The sequence below is a fragment of the Meles meles genome, chromosome 3 (genome assembly GCF_922984935.1).
Source record: "Meles meles chromosome 3, mMelMel3.1 paternal haplotype, whole genome shotgun sequence".
Taxonomy (NCBI): domain Eukaryota; kingdom Metazoa; phylum Chordata; class Mammalia; order Carnivora; family Mustelidae; genus Meles; species Meles meles.
Window position 1 is genome coordinate 149669188 of NC_060068.1, and position 27059 is coordinate 149696246.

At 42.7% G+C, this 27059-nt stretch overlaps 1 protein-coding gene and 1 pseudogene across 5 annotated transcripts; both read left to right on the top strand.

Annotated features, from left to right (window-relative positions):
• Window positions 1-25373, top strand: CCL28 (C-C motif chemokine ligand 28). 5 transcript variants are annotated; one of them, XM_046000050.1, is made up of 4 exons: window positions 349-430; window positions 2920-2952; window positions 19237-19363; window positions 24663-25373. In XM_046000050.1, exons 1-4 carry the CDS (start codon window positions 367-369, stop codon window positions 24853-24855), a joined length of 417 nt encoding a protein of 138 aa, XP_045856006.1. In that variant the 5' UTR covers window positions 349-366; the 3' UTR covers window positions 24856-25373. The 5 variants fall into 5 exon arrangements, with proteins under 5 accessions (XP_045856005.1, XP_045856009.1, XP_045856007.1 ...); XM_046000049.1 differs by lacking the exon at window positions 24663-25373 and having other exon boundaries at window positions 1-430; window positions 19237-19321; XM_046000053.1 differs by lacking the exons at window positions 19237-19363; window positions 24663-25373 and adding an exon at window positions 10026-10123 and having other exon boundaries at window positions 1-430.
• On the top strand, window positions 4485-4653 carry LOC123939420 (annotated as a pseudogene).
• Window positions 25374-27059: the final 1686 nt, after the last annotated feature.

The following is a 27059-nucleotide window of genomic DNA, read 5'->3' on the forward strand; positions in this document are numbered from 1 at the left end:
TCCAATCCTGATTTATAGGTTTGGGGAGGAATTCAAGTAGATCATTCTTTTTTAATGGTTCCCAAATGATTCTGATGCACACCCCCAACTTACAATGGCCTCACCCACTGCCAGATCCCCGCTGACATTGCCTGACCCCCAGGAGTCTGACCAGGATGACCTCACCAGACCAGACAGGTCAGGTCTTAAGAAGGAACCTGGTCTCAAGGAAAGAAACATGAGAAGTAGGTACCCCAGCACCTCCAGGGGCGGGGCTTCCTGGCTTCCTTTTCCTCCACACGTTCTGCTCCCAAGGCCACCTCCAGCCCCATTTCCTGATCCTCTAGCCTCACCTGCAACGCAGCCGGGCTGGGGAGGCAGGCAGGAATGCAGCAGACAGGACTCGCTCTCATGGCCTTGGCCGCCTGTGTGGCCCTTCCCAACTCAGAAGGTGAGTGGGAGTGCTGTCTCTCGAAGCCTCCAGGGGAAAGAGGGGGTACTGCCTCCCAAGATGGAGCTGGAAGGAGTGAGGGGCTGGCGGCAATGTGGGCGGGAAGTTCGATCTCTTCGGGCAGGAATTTCCAATTACCTACAAGAGAGTGGCGTAGGTTTAAGTTCTCGACCTTCAAGAAGGACGGAACCTCATTTGAACGGGAAGGATAGTAATTTGCCACATGAAGGATGAGATTCTTCCATACAGCAACTCTGAGCTGTGTTTCCTTTTCTGACAACAGTGTCTTAGAAAATCCCCAGGTAGAGGTTGGAGAAAAACCCCTATTATTAATCTGTCTCCCCCCTCACCCTAGCCTGCTACACTGGATACAAGTGTGCATGTTCTGACAGGAAAGACAGACTTGACCTTTCTCAGTTAGGGGTTTGGTGAGCAGTAAAGTTAGTCTAGTGGATGCTGAAAACCAAAACTTCAATCTGACATTGAAAAAGGGATACAGAAGAGGGGCGCCTGGGTGACTCGGTTGGTTAAGCCTCTGACTCTTGATTTCAGCTCAGGTCATGGTCTTTTGGGGTCTTGGGATCATGGGATTGAGCCCTGCTTGAGGATCTGTGCTCAGCAGGGACTTTGCTTCTCTTCTTCTCCCTCTGCACGCCACCCCCCCCCCCCAACCGGTTTCTTTCTCTCTCTCAAATAAATGTGTATTGGGGTGCTTGGGTGGCTCAGTTGGTTAAGCGTCTGCCTTTGGCTCAGGTCATGATTCCAGGGTCCTGGGATTGAGACCCACGTTGGGCTCCCTGCTCAGCAAGGAGCCTGCAGCTCCCCTTCCTGCTTCTGCTCTCTCTCGCTATCTCTGTCTGTCTCTCTCTCTCTCCAATAAATAAATAAAATCTTAAAAGGAGATTGAACCATACAAATTATATCAAAGGGAACTTATATTGTGAATTGCTAACTTACATATGGAGATTATAACTGCATTTGGACCAGAAGCAATGTTTTCTACTGTACTTTGGAAAACCTAAATATAAGTACTTATTATTTGACTGCTTTGACTCTTATCCCCTTTATTCTGAATAGATTCTCTAAATCCAGAACAGAGGTGAAATATAAGTTTTGTTTGGTCTGCTTTGGAAAACATTAAACCAACATTTAAAAACTGAGAGATTTCATATACACATTCTCATACAGACACACAAATTGGATTTTAAAACTTCTCTTGAAAAATCACAGCAGGCAACAATGGTTCCAAGTCCCCTGGCGAGAACTGGCTGGAGCAGACCAGTCTCTGTCCTTCTCCGAAGTTGGCTCTCATCCTCTTAACTGTCTGGTTCCTACAGGCCTTTGTTCAGAGGCCCCAGTATAGGGCCCCTGTGTACTGGGTTATATGACTGAGTACAGAAAAAAATCTGTGTGATCTCTTCTTCATTTTTTTTTAAGATTTTATTTATTTATTTGACAGAGAGAGAGAGATCACAAGCAGGCAGAGAGGCAGGCAGAGAGAGAGGGGGAAGCAGGCTCCCCGCTGAGCAGAGAGCCCGATGCAGGCTCCATCCCAGGACCCTGAGATCATGACTTGAGCGGAAGGCAGAGGCTTAACCCACTGAGCCATCCAGGAACCCTTCTTCTTCTTTTCTATGAATCTGTCTTATCAAGACAAAGACACAGTGTGTCATTTTATATGTTTCTGTAAAATTTTTTCAGAACAATGCACCATGGAAATTTTAGGATTCACTTTCACTGTCTCTCAAAGGCTTACCTGCTAAGGCCTTATTCGTAGTTTTGTCAATGCAAATCTCTCTCTCTCTCTCTCTCTCTTTTTTTCCCCACATAAAACTTTGAAGTAAAAGTATATATTTCTTCCTTCAGCTTCCTGTTTCCAACTGTCCCCTCAGCAAGAGCAGCTCCCCCTCCCCCGCCATGGGAGAGGAGGGCAGGCAGAGGGGCAGGGGTAGTAAGGGACTCACCCTGTTGGACCCAGGACCAAGTTTCATGTGGGATAGAGTCCTGGCAGAGAGGGTGGGACCACAAAACACAAAAAGGAAGAGTTGATGAGGGTAAGAAAGAAAGAACGGAGGAGACCCTGGAGGAGACCCCGGTGACCTTCTGGATTATTCCCAGGACTTTTTTCCGAAGGCAGTTTGGGCCACCGGAAAAATCACATTGTCTGCGAAGCACCAACCCTCTGCCATTTAATAATGAGCCATCCCTGAGAGCAGTTGTGGAACCGAGAGTGGCAACCAATGAAGGGCTTTCCATAAAAGACATCCACTGAGTACCTCCGTGTCCCACATGTCCTGGGGGAGGGTCCAAGGGATTCAGGCCTGGGAAGAGGAAGGCAAGAGAGGAAGGGGAGGTGGGGACGGGGGAGTACTGAGCAGGGCAGGGAAGGGGGAGCAGACAGCTTTGGCAACTGTCACAGGCTGGGGGTAGGGATCAGGAAATGGCCTGTGCCAGTCTGAGACTTGGAGAAATCCATTTTGTTCTTACAGGGCATCAACCGTTCCATTATCTCGATGTGGCCTGTAAGTGACCATTTCAATGTTATGGCTCAGTAATTGGCATTCCCAGAGTGTTATGCATAAATCAGGAAGCTGTTGACTTACCTGAAATTAAAAGGCTTGGATTCTACCCAAAGGTAGGAGGGCAAGCCCTCTAGCTGCTGACGTGGATGCTGGCTCCCAGAACTCAATACTGAGTCCATAAAAATGTCTATCATCCACCCTCAGTGGCCCTGAGCCAGATTATTTGAAGCCACAATCTAGGGCTTTGTGGGCCTGGCGTTTTGACTGTGCATTGAGACTAGGGCCCCGCTTGTGTCCAGCAGACTCAAGGTGGCAGATTTTTCTTCAGAACCCAAACTGACCTCTTCTTTCTGACAGCCTGTTTTCTCAGAGTAGAATGGCCCTTCCTTACACAGATACTTGCTAGGGACTTGCTGCCGGCATCCTTTTTTTTTTCTTTTTTTTTTTTTTTTAGATTTAATTTATTTATTTGAGAGAGAGAGAGGGGGAGAGAGAGAGAGAGAGAATGAGCAGTGGGGAGGAGCAGAGGGAGAGGGAGAAAGAGACTCCCCGCTGAGCAGGGAGCCCCAACTGGGGCTCTATCCCAAGACTCAGAGATCATGACCTCAGCCAAAGCCAAGAATCAGCTACTCAACTGATTGAGCTACCCAGGCCCCCCCACCCCCCACCGGCAACAAAACCCCAGGTTTTTAAAAAATGTCCTTTCTATGTCATAATCAATGACATAACAGCAGTCTTCTCAAATCAGAGTTATATATGGGCCCCTTTAAAGGAAAACATTCTTTTTTACTGTCAGTGATGACCTTTAAATTATTTTACCATGTTACTTGATATATAAACATGAAACCAGTTATAAACCTCCAAATAAATTTAAAATTTAAATAAAAACACAACTACAAAGCCAAGAATATTTTGATGTAATAATAATAATTTAAATTAATAGTTAATGTTTGGTCAAAACTAACATCATCATTCCAAACATGAATATAACACTGATTCTTAAGATGCAAATTTTGAGTTTTATGTGCATATATTACCACGTTCAAAACGAGAAGTGTTTTTTTCCCTACCACACACCCAGAGGCCCCCTCCTATGAAATCCAGTTTGAGAAATACTGGCCAGACTGGAAGAGTCACTTTGGAATCCAAAAGGCCAGGTCAAAATTCCAAATACATGAACCTGAGAAATTGCTTAATTGCTCTGAGCCCATTTTCTTAGTAGTAAAACAGGAACAATAATGTCTCTCTTACCTAGTTATTCTCATCATTAAATGAGATAACATAAGGAAAGTGTTTAGCATAGAGGAGGTGCTGAATAAAAGTCAGTTTTCAGGGTGCTCAGTTAGTTGAGCCTCTGCCTTTGGCTCAGGTCATGATCCTGGGGTCCTGGGATCCTGGGATTGAGCCCAACATGGGCCTCCCTGCTCAGGGTGGAGCTTGCTTCTCACTCTCCCTCTGCAGCTCCCCCTGCTGTGCGTTCTCTCTCTGTCAAATAAATGAGTAAATGAAATCTTTAAAAAATAATAATAATAAGCTTTGAGCAGTGGCAGTATCGTAGCCAATGAGGTTTATCCTAGGCGCGATTATTGCTAATTGAAAAAATAATAGTAATAGTCAGTTTCCTTCCCTTTCCTCTCACCAGATTCTATCACCAACTTTTTAAATTAAAATTATGAAAAGTCACACAAATCAAAGAATTTAATTCCTAAAATTATAAAAGTAACAAGTACTCAGTATAAATTTTAAAATAGAAAATATAGCATCAAAAATATGAAAGTTCCCCTTCCCCATTCCTTTCATCCCTCTCCTCTATCCAGAGGTAATAACCCCTCTGGGTTTTGTGTATCCTTCCAGAACTCTCTCTGTGCATTTACAAATATGCATACAGAGTTTTAGAGACATAAAAAGAACAACTATTTACACAGTACCTACTATTTTCTTCATTTAATTTTTTAAACGATTTTTATTTATTCATTTGAGAGGGAGGGAGAGAGAGTGCAAGCAGGAAGAGCAGCAGAGAGGGGAAGCAGAGAGGGACCCCCCCCCCCCCCCCCCCCCCCCGCGCGCACACACATACAACAAGGAGTCCAATGCCAGGATCTATCCCAGGGTCCTGGGAATATGACCTGAGCAGAAGGGAGATGCTTAAATAACTGAGCTACCCAGGTACCCCTTCATTTAATTAATCATAGATAAGAGTATAACTATTTAACACATAGCCATTTCTTAAAAAATTGGGTCACTCATCTTGAAAACAACATACAAAGTTCTGGGAATAGTTTGAAATATTGAAGTTCCATTTATTCATTCGTTATCCGCGAGAGTCTTCTTAAGAGACAGAAACTTGACAAAAATTTGAACAGGGAAAAATTAATGTACCAAACGATTAACTATACCAAGAGATACCAAGGCTAGAAGGAGGTACGCTGAGCTCTAAGAGTATGGGGATGGATAGGGCTGACATTGGGAGGGCTGAAGTGGAGTTTTGGAGGGAAGAGATCCTCCCCCTTCCCCGCCCAGCTGAGACCCTGTTGGAGAGGGCACAGCCACAGCTCACGGAATGGCCAAGAAATCCCTTGTTCTGCCCTCCAGACTGCACGGGGCGAGTTCTTCGCAAGGAAGTCCCGCTGGAGACATTCTGCCACCAAACCGCCAGAGCGGGAGCTACCAGGACCCCCTCTAGAGAAGCGGCAGTCCCCGGGGGTGGGGCCGGCGTGAGCCCACCCAGGAGGAGCACCTGCGGCCTGGAAGGAGAACCCCTGCTTGCCCCAATGCCCTTCCCGGGTCCTCCATGACGGAGCTTAGTGGCAGGCCAGCTGGTGAAGGAAAAACATTTAAAGGGCTCCTGCTAATTCCACAGAACTGGCAATTAAGGAAGAACTTGAAGCTGAAGGGACATGGACAATGGGCACATTTCACAAACGCTTAATATTAACACTGGATACCCACTATGGAGCAGGCAATGCAGCTGTTTCTAGTTATTATTATTATTATTATTATTTTAAAGATTTCATTTGCTTATTTGACACACAGAGAGAGAGAGAGCACAAGCAGGGAGAGCAGCAGATAGAGGGAAAGGGAGAAGCAGGCTCCCTGATGAGCAAGGAGCCCAATGCGGGTTAGATCCGAGGACCCTGAGATCATGACCTGAGCTGAAGGCAGACGCTTCACTGACTGAGCCACCCAGGCGCCCCTTGTTTCTAATTATTGAGTGTTCAACATTTGTCACTTTGTTCTAAACACTTAAGTACATAAACTCATGCAACCCTCATAACACTCCTGTGAGGTCGGTGCTATCACCACCACAGATGGAGGAACTGAGACAGACAGAACTAAGTAGCTCATCCAACATGAGCTAGTAAGTGGTAAAGCCAGGAATTGAATCCGGCTGTTTGTCTCCATACACTTAACTACTGTGCAGTAATGACTTTTAGCATGTCGCTCTGGCACAAAATTATCCCCATCCCCTTCAGGACTATCCCCCAACCACTCCAAGTGTCCATGCTGTGAGAAGTACTAATGACCAAATGGCTTCATATTAAGGTAAAGGAAAAAGCCTCATTCTCTCTCCACTACCCAAACATTATCCCATCATTCCAAAAAGGATCTGGGAGGATATTATTCAGGCATAGCAATTTCATGCATCAATGCTTGGTGCGTCCTTCCTGCTTCCTTGATGTTAGCAGTGGACACCTTTCTTTGTAGGCATCTACAGTGTGATGTAGCTCCGTAAGGGGTGAAGTCCACTAGAATAGGGAAATGTATCCTTAACCAAACACATTCAAGACATTGTTTATTTACATATTGGCCTTCTTAAATGGCACTCACAAATTTGAGATACTGACAGCGGGCAAGTGAATCTTTCTTATTGTTTTGTTCTTTACCCTGGGAATCCTTTCTCCAATAGTAGCATAAACCTTTGCTTTGTTTCTATTTTACTGTGTTCTTTATACCACTGTTTTTCAAATTGCATTTCTAATAAGCCCTCGAGTGATGCCATTGCTACAACTCTGGGAACCACACTTTGAGAGGCCAAGACCATACAATACATCTAAGTAAGAAAGGAAGCTGGTTCCTCTTTCTATAATAACAGGACCATTTCCTTGAAACTCAGAATCTAATTTTTGTATCACAAATTTGATATGTAGTGTTTTAGCCTTCATCTTAACAGATATTGAGCAGGAAATTTTTAAAGCCTTGTTACAAAATTGGATCACAGGCAGAACCAAATCATGGACAGACATATTTGGGAAATGACCCACCCAACTCTCGGACAATACTGGAAATATTACAATGGCAAAACCCAAATCTAACAGACTCAATAACACTTTAATTAATGAGATAAACAGTCATACTTTTTTTATTAACATATAATGTATTATTTCTTCAGGGGTACAGGTCTGCGAATCATCAGTCTTACACAATTCACAGCATTCACCATAGCACGTACCCTCTCCAATTTCCATCCCCCAGACAACCTATCCCTCTCCCCCCCACCCCCCAGCAACCCTCAGTTTGTTTCCTGAGATTAAGAGTCTCTTATGGTTTGTCTCCCTCCCGTCTCATCCTGTTTCATTTTTTTCCCTCGCTTCCCCCACGACCCCCTCCCTGCCTCTCAAATTCCTCCTATCAGAGAAATCATATAATAATGGTCTTTCTCAAACAGTAATACTTTAAATGAGATACTAATATCTTTAAATTATCAAACATAATGGACAAATGATTTATCATATTGAGTTGACCCCTAATCCCTGAGTGACAGTGGAGGGATAATGTTTCTGAAAAGCATGTGTGATTTAAGGAATTTGGGACGTAAGACCTTGATCCAATACAGATAATCTTATCTCCTTAAAAAAAAGGAAAATTATTTTAATAGTATTAAAAGGCTTAAAACAAGATACAATGAAATTAAGACAGAAGAGCTTAGTTCCCACTTAGGAGACATTTATTTAGCATGAATACCAGGTACTGTGCTAGGTGGTGTGGTACAAATATATACTGTGGGTGCTCACAGTCTAAAGACACAGCCATAAACTCTTAATTTTATATATGGTAATGACAGGAAAGCACAGGATGCTGTGGGACCAGAGATTCACATAAGAAAACAGCAAGACTAGGAAAAAGGAGATAATTAATGATGTCTTGAACTTGGTCATTGGTTAACAGGGATGGAGAGGGGGGAGACAAATCTGAGAAATGTTAGAGTAAAACATACAGGAGTTTGTGACTGGCTGTGGGGAGTGCAGAAGGAGGATGGAATGACACATGGGTTTCTGGGTAGCAGTAAATGACCATTAAATGAGATGAGAAAAGGAAAGAACAGATTTTCAGTGGTGAGAAATAATGCCTTCAGTTAAGTTTGCGGAGCCTGTGGAATATTTCAAGTGTATGTTCAACAGCAGTTGAATATATGTCAGGATTATTGGGGTAGAGGCTAGAATAGACAAAGACATTTTCAAGTTACTGACACAGGTAGTAATTCAAAGCATGAGAAGATTTGAGTGGAAAGAAGAGTGGAAGGTCAAGGTGGAACTTTGAGGATTCCTAACTATTGAGGGGAGGGCAAAGGAGGAAAAGTTCAAGAGCAGAGCATGTAATTTCTCAGTATTAGGAATATTAGGAGAGATTAGTGTCTTGTCAACCAGGGATATGGATATGGGGGAAGGAATGGGTTCCAATGTTACACGCAGCCAGGAGGACCGGAAAAATATGTTATAATGTTATAATGTTAGACAAACATCTGCTATTGGAAGCCTCCTGAGGATAGGTACTTTGACTACTTTTTGTGTATCTAGTGCCTAGAACAATGAGAGACACAAGGTAGGCTCTCCACAAATGCTTATGGAATTTTATTGACCTCATAATCACTTTCATTAGTAAAATGATAAATTTACTCAGATGATTCAAACTCAAAAACCTTTGTGAGATGGTGTTGCTATTTTTCCAAGGGAGTTCTTCCTTGACATAATCCAGGCTAAATTTTTAGTAAAAAATAAAATAAAATAAAGGAAATGTAGAAAATTTATCAATCCAATGAAGGAAACGGGGAAAAATGATAAAAAGAAAACACAAAATAAGGTGGATAAGTAAATTTAACCACAAGGTTAGTGTCACAACATTAATATCAGAAAAGTGTAATTTAGGCAAAAACTTGCAACAGGACTAAAGGAGTGTTACAGGAGGATAAAAAGTATCAGTTCACCAAGAAGGTACATCTAAGGCTGTCATGCAAGTGCAGGGTCCAATTTCGTTTTTATTTAAAATTGTAGTAAGGTTGATCCCTGAACATCCCAGGGTTACGCCCCCCCCCCGCCACCATACCCTAGTGGAAAATCCCCACCTAACTTGAATCCCCAAAACTTTACTAGGAGTCTACCATTGAATGAAAGCTTTACCAGTAACATACACCGCTGATACATATTTTTTATGTTACATGTATTATATACTATGTTCTTAAAGTAAGCTAAAGAAAATATTAAAATCATGAGGAGAATACATCTAGGGCACTGTATTTATCAAAAAGAAATCCCTTACAAGTGGACCCACACAATTTAAACCCACGTTGTTCAAGGGTCCACTGTATTTTATTCATCAAAGACTTTTTTTTGTATAAACTTTTGTTTTTAAAAAATTGCCTAAAAATATTATTTAATCTCAATTACTGAGTTTGGGGGGTGCTCATTTAAATTTTGCTCCTGGTGCACCTGAGTGGCTCTGCTGGTTGTCTACCTTCGGTTCAGGTCAGGATCCTGGGGTCCTGGGATCCCGCCAATGGTCTCCCTTCTCAGTGGGGAGTCGGCTTCTCCTTCCCTCTACCCCTCCCCCCTGCTCATGCTCTCTCTCTTAAATAAATCTTAAAAAAAAAAAAAAAAAAAAATACCCCTGAGGCTAGTGCCTCGCTCCGATCCCGGCTGTGGACAGAAGGGTACTTGTGTGCATCAGAAAATATAACCCCAAGTGATATACTGCAAAATCGTAACCAAAAAATCTGACATAATTTCGACAATAGTGTTAGATTTTTAATATACTCGCATCAGACACTGATCAATCAAAAAACTAAATCCTCCCCGCAGCTCTAGGATGGGCAGGCGGCGGTAGGCCAGGCCGTGCTCAGCGCTGGGGCACCGGTCCGCGCTGTCTCTAGGACGCCTGGGCAGAGGCTGGACGCGGGAGCGGCCTGGGGAAACCCCGCGCCAAGCAGAGCAGATGCGTGCACTTCCTCCTGGCCTTCCCGGAAGACGTAAGCGCCTGCGGGCGACCGGGGCCCCTCCCCTGGGCATATTCCTCATTCCGCTTGGGCCGCTTCTTGGTGAACGTCCTCTCCGTGCGCGGCGCGCCACTCACGGGATAACAGAAAAGCCGCGGGACTTCGCCAGGGGCGGCAAGCCTGTTGCGCATGCGCATAGGCCAGAAGAGCGGCGGGTATCAAGAGAAACGCCGCCCGCTTCTCGTTGCAGCGTCTCTTCCCTGGGCTCGGGCTCGGGCTCGGGCTCTCAGCACCAAGTCTCCCGCTCCCAGCCTCTCCTACTCCACGGCCGCATGACCGCAGACGCGTGAGCGTGACGGCAGTAAAGCGCCGCGACGTCGTGCTTTTGTCTTTTCCCCATCTTTGGTTTGGTTTAGTTTCCTGGTTTTTCTTCTGCAGGTTCTTGGGTAGAACGTTTATTTTTCGTGCGTGTGTTATAAATAAATGAACTTAAGCTAAGTTTATATCCCAGCCCTTGTAATAAGTAGTACTTCCACTTTTCAAATTAAATATCGGGTGATTTTTTTCCCCTTAACCTATGAATCGAATAGTTTTTAGTTTCAAAACAAATTATATTTGTAAGTTTATAAATAGTTTGTATGTTATTAAGAGCCAGACTTTTAAGTAGTTACTTTGCACAGGAACCTTCTCTGCAAACACTGTTAAGAATTACAAAAAAAAAAAAAAAAAAAAAAGAAAGCAAGCCCTAACTGCAGATTATGCTATGCAACTTTGTGATGTAGGGGAGGAAAAAACCCTTTTTTCTTCCCTTCTAGGTTCTTGACTGTGGCCCCTAAAGACATTAAAAGGGGGAAAGCATACAAATCTACGTAAGTTTTAGGTGGCATGGGAGCCTTCATAAGGAAATGAAGACCCAAAGGAGCCTGTTGAGTCAACAATTACAAAGTTAGACGGAGTGATAAATTGTGAAAAAGTAACAGGACGAAGGGACATGGCCTAGGGCCAGTAATCATGAAAGTGACCATGGAGATAAGGATTAGTTGAACAGGGTTGGTTTGTACAGATTTCCCTTGGCCTCAGCTTCCCGCCTGGAATGAAGTAACACCATCTCACTCCGCTGAGAGGGGTGAAGTGCCGCCCTCTGGTGATAAAAATGTGTTTCTTCCTCCAAGTGCGGGGAGGCCACCTTTTACTTGGGAGTTTTATCTCCTGCTTTTAGGAAAGTTAGAATGCCCTTTTAGCATTGCTGTTTTTTTAAGTTAAGTTTTTAAGCTTAAAATCAATATGCCAGAGTGGCATTTCTGGGGAGGTGGAGTTTTCTGAATGCCTTCAGTGAAAATAAATTAGAAATTGTAGATGGAATGGGCAATTTCTTAGAAAACTAAGATACCAAGATTGACTGGAGAAGATACAGGAAACCCCACAAAAAAGCACATAACTATTAAGGAAATTAAATCAGAGTTGAACATGTTTCCCTCAAATAGACACCAGGCCTAGATGATTTCAGAGGTTTTAGGAAGCAGTGGGGGAAAAGAATCCTCACCTTATACTGACTCTTCAAATATAGAATAACAGAGAAAGCTACCCAGTGCTTTGTTGAGATAAATACAACCTTAATACCGAAACATTCAAGATTGACATCAGGGGATTAAAGTATGGACGACTCTTGTTTATGAAAATAAATGCAGAATTTTAAATAAATAGAAGATCAAACTCAGAATCATGTAAAAATTAGTACATTATGACCAACTTTGGTTTATCCCAGGAGGGCAAGGAAGAAAATAGATTAATCTACCATAGTAATTTAAAATTTGTGTATTGAGTTTACGGTGGACTAAGCACTGTTCTAGGTATCTAGCAAAGTAATGAATTAAAGGAGGAAAGCCTTGGATTTCCTGGCTGGTTCAGTCCATAGGGCATGTGACTCTTGATCTTGAAATTGTGAGTTCAAGTCCCACATTGGGTGTAGAGATTACCTTAAAATTTAAAAAAAATTTTTAAAAGTGAAGGAGAAAATCCTTTCATTGCTATAAAGAAGTTGAGAAGGAAGAAATAAAAACATCTGTTTACCTAGAAAAACCAAAGAATATCAGCTCTGAACTAGTATACCTAAAAAAAGTTCAGCAAAGTTGCTGGATACAAGATCAATATAAAACAGTCCATAGCATTTCTACACATCAAAAATAACTCATTAGAAAAAGTGATTTTTCAAAAGACCATTAACAATAACACAAAACCTATAAGGTACCTAGGAATAGATAGATCTAAGATGAGATATATGACAACATTATTTTCTTCATAAAGATCTGAAGGACATCAAAGAAACCTTGAGTAACTGGAGAGATAATTCCAACTTACGGATGGGGAAAATATTTTTCAGTTGTCCAGTCTTCCAAAATAAATAATAAATTTAGCACAATTCTAACCAAAATTTCAAAGATTTTTGCAGAACTTAACAAGCAGATTCTAATAGGAACAGTAAAGGGCCAAGAACAGTCAAGACAGTTTTGAAGAACAAGTTGGGTGTGGAGACTTAATTGTGTTAGGTATTAGGTTTGATTAAAGAGTCATTTTAATTGAGACAAGTGGTGAATAGAGCAATGAATCCAGAGAGTCTAGAAACAGCCCTATGCATATATGGGAACACTAAGACCTAAGAGGTGTCTACGGTATCCGTGAGACTGGGCAGTTCCACTGTGAAAAGGAAGCTATCCGGCCAACAGAAGATCCCTCTACTGATATAGACAAGAGAACACAATATATTATTGAGTGAGCATTAGCAGATGTACAAGCCCTTTGAAAGTGACTCTGAAGTTAGGACAGAATCACACACATTTTATACAGGAAACAAGAAGCAAGAATAACATCTCTTCAGAAAAACAGAGGTTTGCAACTTTGGCAGTCCCCGTACATCCTGTGAGAGACCCTGAGCTAATTCCAGAGGCATGTTTTTACATATCTAGAGGTTCTTTGGCAATGACCTCAGGTATATAGCTGCAGTATAATGACTGGAGACTGGGTTTACTCCTTAGGGAAATTTGCCTCTGTTGCAAAGGTTAGGGTAAGGACTCAGATTTTCATGATGTCTCTAAGGAAACATTCCTAAGAAAGAAGGGAAGGGGAAAATGTCTCTTTGTCCTTTGTAAATGGAGAAATAATTTTTATTTGCCTTTATGGTTCTGAGATTTTGGTTATCCTTATGCAGACAGTTCCTTTTCTGGCCAACAACATAAACAGCATAAATTCTGGGTATAAAAGACAAAGCTTTTTTTTTTTTTTTTTTTTAATTTCAAAATACTAACTGAACACCAATTATGTCCTGGACACCAAGGATTTGAAGATGGATAAAGCACTGTCCTTTCCATCAAGGAGTGTAGATTTGAGCAAAGGAAATAGATGTATAAACCAAAACAGTGAAGACTCTATAAGGAGGTTAAACACTCCAAAAGGAAGTATAGGGCGCCAGGGGGGAAGCCTGTTGAGATTTGATGATGGGATCTGATGCCAGATCCCAGGTCCTCAACTGGCCACCCTAAGATATGTTTGTGGGGGAAATTGTCCAAGAGGCAACTTTAATTAAGGAAGGATTCACCCTGGGTGGAACTTTAGCCTCAAGCCTCAGCATGGAACCTGAGGCCTGGTGAGTTGGGCTCTGTGGCGAGAATGGACAAACTCCGTTGCTAAAAAGCAAAGCTTTTAAAACAAAATGTTATTTTTATGACTTCTGGCTAGACAAGGATTTGCTAAATATGATATAATAGCAAACTGTAAAGAAAACTTTAAACAGGGGCACCTGGGTGGCTCAGTGGGTTAAAGCCTCTGCCTTCGGCTCAGGTCATGATCCCGGGGTTCTGGGATTGAGCCCCAAATCGGGGTCTCTGCTCAGTGAGGAGCCTGCTTCCTCCTCTCTCTCTCTGCCTGCTTCTCTGCCTCCTTGTGATCTCTGTCTGTCAAATAAATAAATAAAATCTTAAAAAAAAAAAAAAAAGGGACGCCTGGGTGGCTCAGTTGGTTAAGCTGCTGCCTTCGGCTCAGGTCATGGTCCCAGGGTCTTGGGATCCAGCCCCACATTGGGCTCTCTGCTCAGCGGGGAGCCTGCTTCCTTTCCTCTCTCTCTGCCTGCCTCTGCCTACCTGTGATCTCTGTCTGTCAAAATAAATAAAATCTTAAAAAAAAAAAAAAAAGAAACCTAAGTTGGGGAAGGATTGACGGCAATTGGGTTTATTTTATTTTATTTTTTTAAAGATTTTATTTATTTGACAGCACAGGAGTGCAAGTGGAGGAGGGCAGACTCCCCACTGAGAGGGATCCTGGGATCAAGACCTGAGCTGGAGACAGATGCTTAACTGACTGAGCCACCCGGGTGCCCCATAGCAATTGGGTTTAAAAAGTCCTCCAAATGATTCTGATGCACATTTAATTTTGAGAACCACTGCCTTAGAGAGTTTCTCATACAGTTCTGGGGGAGATATAGAAGACCAAGCAAAGCTTAGCTTAGTAGTTTTTAAAAAGTTGTCTCTGGCTTCCAATCCCAGCCCCACCATTTCTTGTCCTGCCCTTTAATCTGGAGAAAGTTATGTAATGTTTCTTCTTATTAGTAACCCATCTATGAGGTGGGGATAAATAGAGTACTTTCAGCATGGAGTTGCTGTGGATGAATGAATTCGCATATGGCAGTGGGTGGTCCAGAGTAAGCATTTAACAAATGTAACCTCTTAATGTCATTAGGGTGTTTATTGCAGCCTTGCTTGTTAACAGTAACAGTTAAGTATTGAAAACATATTTCTTAAAAGTAAGACTGAAAGCAAACATGGAAAAGGATTAAAATTGGTAAAATTTGGATGGTGCGTATATAGCTGTTGTATCTCCTTTATACTTTCCTAGGTGTTCTTTCGCAAGCAAAGGAAAATAGCAGAATTGTTATTAGTTATCCCTCCACACTTAGATTTCTACAGAAAATTGTTTAAGTAAACCATGATGTTAGAAATATTTCCATAGAATGTTAGGGGTATTTCCATAGAGGTTACTGAGCTTGTGTTTTGGCAGAAGGTATAAGGTGTTGTGGTCCCAGCACACTTTTTGTATCTTCCTCTCACAACTTGGACTCATAATATTCTATAATCCCCACAAAATGTGCATAAATTCTGTCTTTTCCCATTTTGTGCCTTTTTATCCATTCTCATCCACGTTTATGGCCCTATTCAAACTCTCCATCTTCCAAGTTCCCAGCTCAAATTCCACCTCTTTGATGAAGATGTACGTGGATCCCTGCTATAATTTATCTTTTCTGCCTCTGAATGTTCCAGACGCTCATTCTTTCTCATACAACCTTTGCCACATTCCGCCTTCTGTCAGAAGTGTTTTCTTCCTTTGTTTTCTTACTTCTTATGTAGTAACAGTTGCAAATTGTCTTTAGTAATGGGGCAAAGATCAGGACAGTCTACAAAATACTGAAAGATGATACAGGGGTGTGTGGGTGGCTCAATCAGTTAAGCATTTGATTCTTGATTTTGGCTCAGGTCATAATCTCAGGGTGGTGAGATCGCGCCCTGCATCTGGCTCCGCACTGAGCATGGAATGGGCTTAAGACATCCTCCCTCCTTGGGGCGCCTGGGTGGCTCAGTGGGTTAAATCCTCTGCCTTCTGCTCAGCGAGGAGCCTGCTTCCTCCTCTCTCTCTGCCTGCCTCTCTGCCTACTTGTGATCTCTGTCTGTCAAATAAATAAATAAAATCTTAAAAAAAAAAAAAAAAAGGGACACCTGGGTGGCTCAGTTGGTTAAGCTGCTGCCTTCGGCTCAGGTCATGATCCCAGGGTCCTGGAATCAAGCCAAGCCCTGAGTCGGACTCTTAGCTCAGTGCAGAATCTGCTTCCCCTCTCCTTTTCGCTCTGCCCTTCCGTCTGCTTGTGTGTATGTGCTCTCTCTCTCTCTCTTTCAAATAAATCTTTAAAGAAATTTAAAAAATAAGTTATTGAAGACACTCATTTTTTTGGTAAATGGATTTTTTTTTAATATTTTATTTATTTGACAGAAATCACAACTAGGCAGAGAGGCAGGCAGAGAGAGAGGAGGAAGCAGGCTCCCCGCGGAGCAGAGAGCCCGATGTGGGGCTCGATCCCAGGACCCTGAGATCGTGACCTAGCTGAAGGCAGAGGCTTTAACCCACTGAGCCACCCAGGCGCCCCTTGGTAAATGGATTTATGTAAATATAATATATGTATGGGGATATATATATATATTTGTATGTGTGTGTGTATATATGTATATATGGGGATTGTATATATATTTTAATTTCCTAAGAATTAAAAATACATGTATTGAGCTGATGCTAAGTTGTTACTGATCTATATCTCAAGCTGAGATTCTACTCTAAATATGGCAGCATTGGGCTATTCGGGACCGATGATGGGACAGGAGAAGAAGGTAAAAGTCTTTCATTCTGGAGGGAAAGAGCTCCAGTTAATTTTTTACCGATCCTTCTTGAGGCTCTGAGACTTGGGTCAAGGCACTTTCCCAAGGCTCTGAAGATGATCCAAAGTCAGCACAGAGGTTCTAGCCTCATTGTTGACAGGAGCCTTGCCAGAGAATACTTGCCTGCTCTAAGACAGCAGGTTCTTCTATAAGTTTGACTCAGCCTCTAGATAGCTGAGAAAAGCATTCTTTCTCTTCTGCCCCAGTGTTCTGGACACGCAGTTCCTTCTCCTTGGAATGTTCCATTTCCTCTCTGAATCAGGTTAATTTTTACTCGTCTTTTAAATTGAGTCCAAACTTCATGTCCTCTGATGCCAACCTTTTCTTCCCTACTCAGAAATATTGCATGCTTGTTGAAAATTTGCCCCCTCGCTAGAAATAGTCCTTGCTTATAAATTTGGGCATATATATTTCCATAATTTTTCCCTCTGTGTATCTGACACATCCTTTTTATAAAAGTGGGATCATTTACAGTTCTTGGACTGAAACTTGCTTTTCTCACTTAACAGTAAGTTATGTTTCTTATAATTAAATAATAAATTATGTTTCTTAAATTCCACATTCATTTACCTTAGTGTATATATACAAAATATGTCATCCTTTATTCCATTTGGATCTACTATTATATTGGTAAACATTTAGGTGGGCTCTAATGTTTTGCTATAGTGAACAGCTGTGTACCTGTCTTTAAGACTTTTGGAAGTCTTGTGGGAAGTCAAAAGGGAGCCTTTTGGAAGGACAGAATTCCAGCAGTACAGTTGAGTGGGCCTAGAGGATTGTATGCTAAGCATTTAGTTCCAAATGTGTCCTCCTTAGACACACATTCAGGGCCTCAGTAGTGTGATCTCTGTCCATCTTTGAACCATGTCTTCCGTCATTCACCTTCCTAACTACTCAGTTCAGGTGAAGTGGTTGATTTTTCTCCATGCCCTCAATGCGTTTGGGCATTCCTGTCTCAGAATTCTTGAACACAACTTCCTTTAGTCTTGACAAGTTGTCTTCATTTTTCTCCACCTGTCCAAATCCTTAAAGATTCATCCAAGTCCTTCCTTAGTAGGAAACCTAAACCTAAACCTAAACCTGCTCCAGGGACCCATGTAGTCCTCTTCTAAACGTGGTGGGACACTCACTTCTTTCGTCTCTAATCAAGTCAGTCTTCAATCCACTAGCATTGTTGTCTGGAGCTGTTTTCCATCCTTCCCCTGGTTTTGTGTCTTTGCCTATACTTAATGTTTTATCTTCCCTAAATACAATGTAAGTTCTGGAAGGAAGGGACATGTCCTGTCCCAGGTTTGCATTCACAAACCTGTCAAGAAGTGTCTGCCCCTTGCTTGAGTGGATTGGCATTCTGTTTCTCTGGAATCTGAGAGCCAGACGCGATATAATGAGCCACGGGTATTATATACAACTGATGAATCATTGTGTACAACTGATGAACTCTGCCTCTGTAACTAATAATATACTTACTGTATGTTAATTGGTTGAATTTAAATGTAAAATTAAAAAGGAAGAGAGGCCATTAGTTTGTTTATTGTTTTGTTTTTAATTCCAGTATAGTTAACAATGTTATAGTAGTTTCATTTGTACAGTATAGTGATTCAACACTTTCATACAAGACCCAGTGCTCATCACAAGTGCACTCCTTCATCCCCATCACCTATTTCGCCCATGCCCCCACCCACCTCCCCTTTGGTAACCATCGGTTTGTTCTCTATAGTCAAGAGTCTGTTTCTTGGCTTGCCTGCCTGCCTTCCTTCCTTCCTTTCCCCTTTCCTTTCCTTTCCTTTCCCTTCCCTTCCCTTATTTGTTTTGTTTCTTAAATTCCACATATGAGTGAAATCCTGTGGTATTTCATTCTTTTGATGACTGAATAATATTCCACTGTGTGTGGAATACACATCTTCTTTATCCATTCATCTGTTGATGGACACTTGGGCTGCTTCCATAGTTTGGCAATTGTAAATAGTGCTGCTATAAACATAGGGGTGCATGAATTCCTTTGAATTAGTGTTTTTGTATCTTGGGGGTAAATACCCTGCAGTGTGATTACTGGATCATAAGGGAGTTCTATTTTCTACTTTTTGAGGACCCTCCATACTGTTTTCCACAGTGACTGTAGCAGTTTCCATTCCCACCAACAGCGCAAAAGAGTTCCTTTTTCTTCACATCCTCACCAACACCTGTTGTTTCTTGTGTTGTTGATTTTAGCCATTTTGACAGGTGTGACGTAATATATCATTGTGGTTTTGATTAGCATTTCCCTGATGATTAGTGATGTTGAGCATCTTTTCATGTATCTTTTGGCCACCCGGATGTCTTCGGAGAAATGTCTGTTCTTGTTTTCTGCCCATTTTTAAATTGGATTATTAGGGTTTTAAAAAAAGATTTTATTTATTTGAGAGAGAGAGAGAACATAAGTTGGGGAGCAGCAGAGGGAGAGGGACAAGCAGACTCCCTGCTGAGCAGGGAGCCCAGCGTGGGGCTCGATCCCATGACCCCAAGATCATGACCTGAGCCGAGAGCAGATGCTTAAGCAACTGTTTCCGGAACGTCTAGGTTCTTGTCCTATGAACTGTGAGATGCAACATTTTCTTTCTTTTCTTTTAGCCATACTTCCCATTGCCTCCAGCTGTTGCACTGAGCTTTCACATCATATCTCCCAAAGGCTTCTGGAGAGAGTGAATCTGTGTCGCATCCAGAGAGCTGATGGGGACTGTGACTTGGCCGCTGTCATGTGAGTGCTCTTCAGCCAGGAGGGCTAAACCTGTCCGGAGATCATTTCTCAGCCCATGAGCAGTAGGTTGAGAAGGCTTTGCCTTATATGCAGCATACAAAGAATCATTCAGACGAGGGAGGGGAGAGTAAATACTCCACCATTCCGGCCTCAGGCTCCCCGGGGTGAGCACAGTCTCCCAAGACTGGTGGGTCCAGAGCCCCAGGCTCACGTCTGCGGCCTCCACTGCTGTGCTGTGATTCAGGATCAATACTTTCAGTCATTGGACAATGTGTGTGACCTTCCAAAACAAAACTAGGGACGTTCTTAGAAAAAGCAAAACAGAAGGTGTCTCTGTTCTATTTTGTGGATTTACCTGTAGCTTTTTCCAGGTAAGTTTATAGGTTACTGTCATTTTTTACTCTCTGAATTCATCAAGAATATATATAAGGTTCAAACAGAAGTAGAGAGATGTCTGTACCTGTCACATGCAATCAAGCCCAAATGCCATTCTTTGCTCTTGATTCTGGGCTGTTGTCTTCTGGTGAACCTTTTCCAAGCTTACCTCTGGCTCAGTTATTAAACACTTTCGATTTCTGGGGCACCTGAGTGGCTCAGTTGGTTGAGCATCTGCCTTTGACTCAGGTCATGATCCCGGGGTCCTGGGACCAAGTCCCACGTCGGGCTCCCTGCTCAGCGGGGAGTCTACTTCTCCCTCTGCTCCTCCCCCAGCTCATGCTCTCTCTCAAATAAATAAAATCTTAAAGAAAAACCCGAACTTTAGATTTCTGTGTTCTTCATGTCCCCATAGAAACTGTAAAATCTGAAATGCATTGGTACGTAGCAAATCTGGATTCTGACAACAGTGCTGTGAGAAAGGCATAAATTATCTCCATGTCACACAAGATAAAGCTGTGCCCAAGGAGTCTATAGTTAACCTCGTGACATACAGCTAGAGAGTGGCAGAGATGTGCTGTGAACCAAAGGTCTCGTTCAGAGCTCCTTATACCTCAGAGATCTCTCAGAAGTGATGATGGGACCCACCATAAAACGCTCTCCCCAAACTTCATTGTATCTGGCACCTTCAGATCATAAGGACAGTGTATCCGGCATCTCCCTGGTGTGCTGGTTTTAACACCACTGACGGCTAGAGGGGCTGCTAATGAGCCACGGGGTATCCCCTCCTTGGGGCTACAGATAAGCCCGGTGCTTATGCCTGAGTTCCTGAGTCACTGAGAAGGCTCTTTATTTATTCAGTGAGTTCAACAAATAGTTATTGATTAACGTTTCTGTACCAAGCACCGTTCTATCCTCTGCTTGTGCTGGGCGATGAAGCAGTAACCTAAGGGACTGTGCCCTCCTAGAGTCTCCAGGACTCTGTTCACTGAGTCCTGCAGACCATTCTCTGAGATTTAAGATATATTTTGTTCCCTCTCAGAGGGATCCAACTATCACCCAACTTTAAGAAGCACGGCTCCAAGACAAGATTCGTAAAATTTCAGAGGAAGAGTTTGTAAGATGTTCATTGATAGAGTTCCTTCAGGTCAGCTGTGAACTCCTAAAATTTGTGGGTATGAATGTATGAGCATTTTTTTCTAGGGAGAAGGTTCACAGATTTTATAAGATTCACAAAAGGATCTTATATAGGATATAGTTTAAAAAGCATCCTTGGGAGGGGAGCTGCGGGTGGCTCAGTGTCTGACTGGATTTCAGCTCAGGTTATGATCTCAGGGTCATGAGACCAACCCCACATCAACGTGGAGCCTGCTTAAGGTTCTCTCTCCCTCTCTCTCTGCTCTCCCACCCACCCCTCTCACATGCCCTCTCTTAAAAAAACAAATCACACTTGAGGTTAGATGTGCAGAGGAAGATAATTCTGGCTCAGAGTGTTAATGAGCATGAGTATCTATGTGGCAGGAAAACTCTCCACTTCTCCTCAGTTCCAGTCACCACACCAGGTCCATTGGCTTAGGTGGTTTCGTCACTGGGAACCGTTTCCTGTAGCAATCCAGGGAGCACTTACCAATGAGGTACCTTCTGAGGGGTGCTTCAAGTTCCCAACTTCTCTGAAAAACTCTCTTAGTACATGGCCAAGATTCTAACAGTCTTTTCCTTAATCTTTTTTTTTTTTTTAAAGATTTTATTTATTTATTTATTTGACAGATAGAGATCACAAGTAGGCAGAGAGGCAGGCAGAGAGAGAGGAAGGGAAGCAGGCTCCCTGCCGAGCAGAGAGTCCGATGTGGGGCTCGATCCCAGGACTCTGGGATCATGACTGGAGCCAAAGGCAGAGGCTTTAACCCACTGAGCCACCCAGGCGCCCCTGGTCTTTTACTTAATCTTAATAAATAGTGCTGGTAATAGTTGAGAGTGAGTATCTGTGGGCAGTTCACGGATAGACTATGTACTCTGGAGAATTGGAAACATCTCAGTGTCGTGTCAGCTCTACCTGCCTACCTTTCTGGCTGCTCTCAGAAACGCCAACTGCTCAGCTGTCACTTCTGCCTCACTGGCACACGTCACCTCAGACCACAGAGGCCTTCAAACATGTGAGACCATAGAGGCCTTCAAACATGGGACTCCCAGAAAGGCATGGGGAAAGACACAGAGAGGTTTCTCTCTGTATATAAGAGTAAGAGCAGATCCTGGCAATTAGCAGGGGATGCCAGTGGTAACAGGATTTCCAGAAAAAAAAAAAGTATAGGAATAGAAATGATGTAAGTTCTCATTTCGATAAGGGAAAATATGATTTAAAAAAAGTGACTTCATTTTAAAAAGCACTTGATTTTAATTAAAGGGAAACAATGAAGCCAATCACTTAGATCTAAAAATAATTTATTCAAGTACAGATTTTAGATACAGAAAACATTGCAAGTGTTAGAAATATAAGTCCCCAAAAGCACGTATTATTAATCTCAACTAACAGATATAAATGAACTTATAGTGAACTCAATAGATTTCTTTCCTTTTCCTTTTGGGCCTAAAATAGGTCCTTTGTTTCACGCCTATGGATGACCATTGTAGTGTTTGTTCTCTGAGAGGGGAGATTGCTTGTTTAAACCCCCTTACAGTGACTTCATTAAAGAGCTTCTGGCTATTTCTTAATATAAACACAGTGCAGAGTTGTTTATCTTGGGCAGAGCACTGAGGTTTTTGAAGCTCACAGATACCTATTGGGAAGAAAACTTGAGGTTATTAAATAAAGTTATCTGGGAAGCTTGAGCACTTTTTCAAAAGTGATTGTTGAGGGGCTGTTGTGCTTAGGGGAAGGGGCAAAGAAATCAGGTTCAGGGAACAATTACAGGTTTGTCTGTGGTGGGTCTATGCCCCTGTAGGTCCGTGGACCATCCGTAGCTACTCTCTTTGGGGCAAAAGAATCAGGGGATCAGCCTTATGGTTTCTTGGAGTCCAACGTCTCCACCAAGATATACACAGTGGGCTGGGTCAGCGCCCAGAATACTGTGGAGTTGCGGGGTGGGGGGGGGGGGAGTGTGGGATAGGCTACCTTGTCCAACATGACCTCAACTCTTTATCCTGATGATGGCATATACCTGGGATACAGGTGCAGGTTTAAGCAGTCTTGAAACTTTAAGATTTGGAAACATCCTAGGACCTTGGATATGGGAGCTGTGTTCTGGTAGCTGCTTTATTCCCCCTTGTATTTCCTTGAGAGCTTGAGGCCCCATGGGGCAGGCCTTTGCAAAGGGTCCTACGTGGTAGCTGTCGCCCGTTTTCCTATGGCTCTCCACCTCCCTGGTCCTCTGTCCCTGAGCCACCACCCCTGCCCCCCCTCCTCCGCCCCGTCCAGTGCTCACCTTCAGTGCCCCTGCCGCTCCCCCAAGCTCCTCGTTGCTCTGCTCATGGACTAAGGGAGTCCCGGGCTAGTTCCTCCTGGGAATGCTGTGGCTTAACTGGATGTCAGTGGAGCGTTTCTCCGCTGGGTGTCTGCTCAGGTTCTTGCTGGCCTTTGGGAATGATAGGCACTTCAACCTTCAAGAGGGTACGCTCCTCTAGCAGCCATTGGCAAACCAACCAGCTTCCCTTTGGGAGACCTCTCAGTGTAATACACTCAGAGAATGCTTGTCCTCCTCTCAAGAAGCCTCACTTTTTTCAAGTTAACATTCCCACCTGCTGGCTTTATTATGCCTAAGCTCACTGAGGCCTTTCCCAGGTTTTCCCCTCATTCCAAGAGTCCCCACATTAGCAAATGATTCCTCTTGGGTCATCTGGAAAAAATGGCAACCTGCTCTGTATCCTTATGGGTTTTTTCCCCAGTAACAGGCAGGGGCTTTGTTTTATCCGAATATGGAATGTCTGTGGAGAGCCAGCAGCATCGTGACATTTAGTAAGAGCTGGATGGCACTTGGGGGCAAATTAAAAGTCACAGTATCTTTTGTAACAAGAAATTGTTCCAGTTCCTAGAAATTGTGAGTGCTGCTTTATGGTTTTCTCACCCCAAGGTGAAAATTTAAAGCATGAAAACATTTGAGAAGGGGTTTGAATCTGTAGTATATTAAAATGTTTCCAAACAACTAGAATATTTTAGTTGACTGTTTGTTAAAAACAAAACCAGACTGTTTTTATTTTGAACAATTTTCACTTCATATCTCTAGCTAATTACAGAATTCCTACTCTGAACAAGGCCTTTTTTCAAGACAATTCCAGACTATTCCTCCTTCAAGGAGCATCATACCCCAGGACAAGGAGGTTTGAAACAAAGATTCATATAAAAGACCGCATAAGCTAAGTCCTAGAGGAGAGGTCATGCTGAGAGACTCAAAGGGAAAACAGGGCATTTAGCAGAGACAATCTAGAAAAACTGCGTGGAGGAGAGGTGTATGAGATGGGCCGTGAGGTGTGAGTTGGTTTTGTTGGGTGAAGTTCTGGGTCAGGAAATACCATTGTTTTCCCTTAGTTTCTCTCCTTTCCCTCATTCCTTCCCTCCTCCCCCCAACTTTTTTTTTTTTTTTAAGATTTTATTTATTTGACAGAGCACAAGCAGGGGGGCAGGCAGAGGGAAAGGGAGAAGCAGGCTCCACGCCAAGCAGGAACCCTGACTTGGGGCTTAGTCCTAGGACCCCAAGATTATGACCTGAGCTGAAGACAGATGCTTAACTGACTGAGCCACCCAGGTGCCCTTCCTCCTTTTCATGCTGTGTCTGAGGAAGCTCCGGCCATGGGGTAGTGAGGATTCAACCTCGTGGGCTCCGAGGCTTAAGAACTCCAGTCTCATGTCTCTCAGTGGGAACTGTGTCTGAGTCACTAAGTTTTTAGTTGGGCTTTCCTTCACTGACTTTGTTTAATCTTCCCTCCATGGCAGCCTTCACATCAGGCGCAGAAGAATCTGTGTCAGCCCGCACAGTCCTGTTATTAAGCAGTGGATGAAAGAACAAGCAGCCAAGAAAAATGCCAAAGGCAACATCTGCCACAAGAAGAAACATGCTGGCCAGAGGAAAAGTAAAGGAGCACATCAGGGGAAACCAGAAATCCACAGCCATAAAACTCCTTATTAAGGCATTTGCAAATGAACCTACACAAACAATTCCTCAACTGGACTTGGCCATGGTTGCTTGTAAATTTCTCTCGTGAACGTGAACGTTCCTTATTGGGAGTCAACAGGGCAAAACAAACTATACGTTTTTTAAAGGAACAGTTATGCAGGATGCAAACATAGCCAATAATATGCTCATCTGAAAATGAGATGAAAAGATAGTACTTTATATCCTATTTTAAGAGCAGCATACAGATCTAATTTCTCCAACTTTTTATAATGAAGGTTTGCAAACCTACAGAGAAGTTGAAAGATTGGCACAATGAACACTTATGTACCTTTCACGTAGATTGATAGTTGTTCATATTTTGCCACATTTATTTTCTTTCTCTTTTCTCTTCGAGTGCATGTGTGTATAAAACATTTTATATATAAATACTTTTTTTTGCTAAACCATTTGACAATAAGTTGCAGATGTTGTAATACTTTTTTTATGTTACAACTCGACATTCCCCAAGAATAAAGACCTTTTGTATATAATCACACTATCAGTTTTATAACTAATATGTATAAACATAATATATATAATCCACATTTAATTTTTCCCCAACTATTTCCAGAGTATAGTTTTTGTATAGTTTTTTAATCAATCAAGGTTCACATTTTGCAATTAATTGTTACATTACATTAGCAACTTTTACTCTAAGAAAATCTCCTGCTTTTTTTCTTTTCTTTCTTCCCATGGCATAGACTTTTTAATAAGAGAGTCTGGGGCAGAATCTGTCCCACATTCTGGATTTGCCTGTTTCCTAATGACTGCTTTCAGGTGGAACAGTTTGGATAAGAACACTTTCTATGTGAATTTGTGTATTTCTTATTGTATTATTTAGAGTTGTGAACACTGGAGTTTATTTTCTGCATAGAAAAGTCTTAGCTGTATATCACTTTCTTTTTTTCTTTTTTTATTTCTTTTCAGTGTTCCAGAATTCATTGTGCCTATCACTTTAATATCACATCTAGTTTGAGTAACTGCTGTTGCTGGATCAAGAAACTCTGATGCTGGAAAAAAAAAGTCTGCTTTGCTCAGGGAGCCCTCTGGCTCCCACAGTGAGTTCTTAGTGCACAAGGGAGGGATCCAGAGTTGAATGCTATGTGGGATGATCTTACACTCTCCTAACAAGGACACTACATCTCTTATCTCCTGGCCGGTCTTTCCCACACCTTGTGGGTGGATGCTGTTGTGTGGCTTGTCTTTTGGCTTGCTTGTGGTCCACAGAAACTTCCAGATGCAGAGTAAGACCTAGGGTCACATGGAAGAGCTGAGCCTCCAGTAGGTTAAAATATCATCATATGGTCTTTATTTAGTTCCCTCATGGACAGTAAGTTAGCATGGGATTTTTTTAAAAGATTTTATTTATTTATTTGACAGAGATCACATGTAGGCAGAGAAGCAGACAGAGAGGTGGGGTGGGAAGCAGGCTCCCCACCGAGCAGAGAGCCCGATGCGGGGCTTGATGCGGGGCTCGATCCCAGGATCCTGGGATCATGACCTGAGTGGAAGGCAAAGGCTTTAACCCACTGAGACACCCAGGCGCCCCAGCATGTGATTTTTTTTTTTTTTTTTTTTTTTAAGCATGTGATTTTTTATTCTCACCAACAGTCCTGTGAACTTTGTGCTGGTATTTCTACTTTATGGGTGAGGAAATCTGAAGCTCATAGAGATAAAATGACCTGCCCATGAGCCTACAGGAAGTGGCAGAGATAAACTTTGTATCCAGGTCCCCAGACCTTCCCCAGTTCTGGCAGCCCTAGCTCTGGACCTAAAAGGTGTGCCCATGGAGCTGGGGCAGAGGGAGAGGAGTTCGGATCAAGCATCACGAAGGGCTAGGGGATGCAGGCCAAAGGTTCTAGGCTCTACGGAAGGCTAGCTAGTACTGAGACCTGCTGCTACTGTCATTCAGGTGCTGACAGAGACAACAGTCACCTCCAGAGAGTGAAACAGGCCCGACCTGACTCAACAGAGTTTCACACTCCTAGGCAGTGGAGGAAATTACACTCTATTTGTAACCTTTGTTTTGCACAATCTCTCTCACCACGTTTTTCTTTTCAACATAAAGACAGATTTTATTTAAAAAAAAAAAAAATACAGCATTCTTCCACTCAAGTCATCATGCTTTTTAATATAATTCAGGCAGTTCTAACAAAAATGGTTCCTAGATGTCTTCC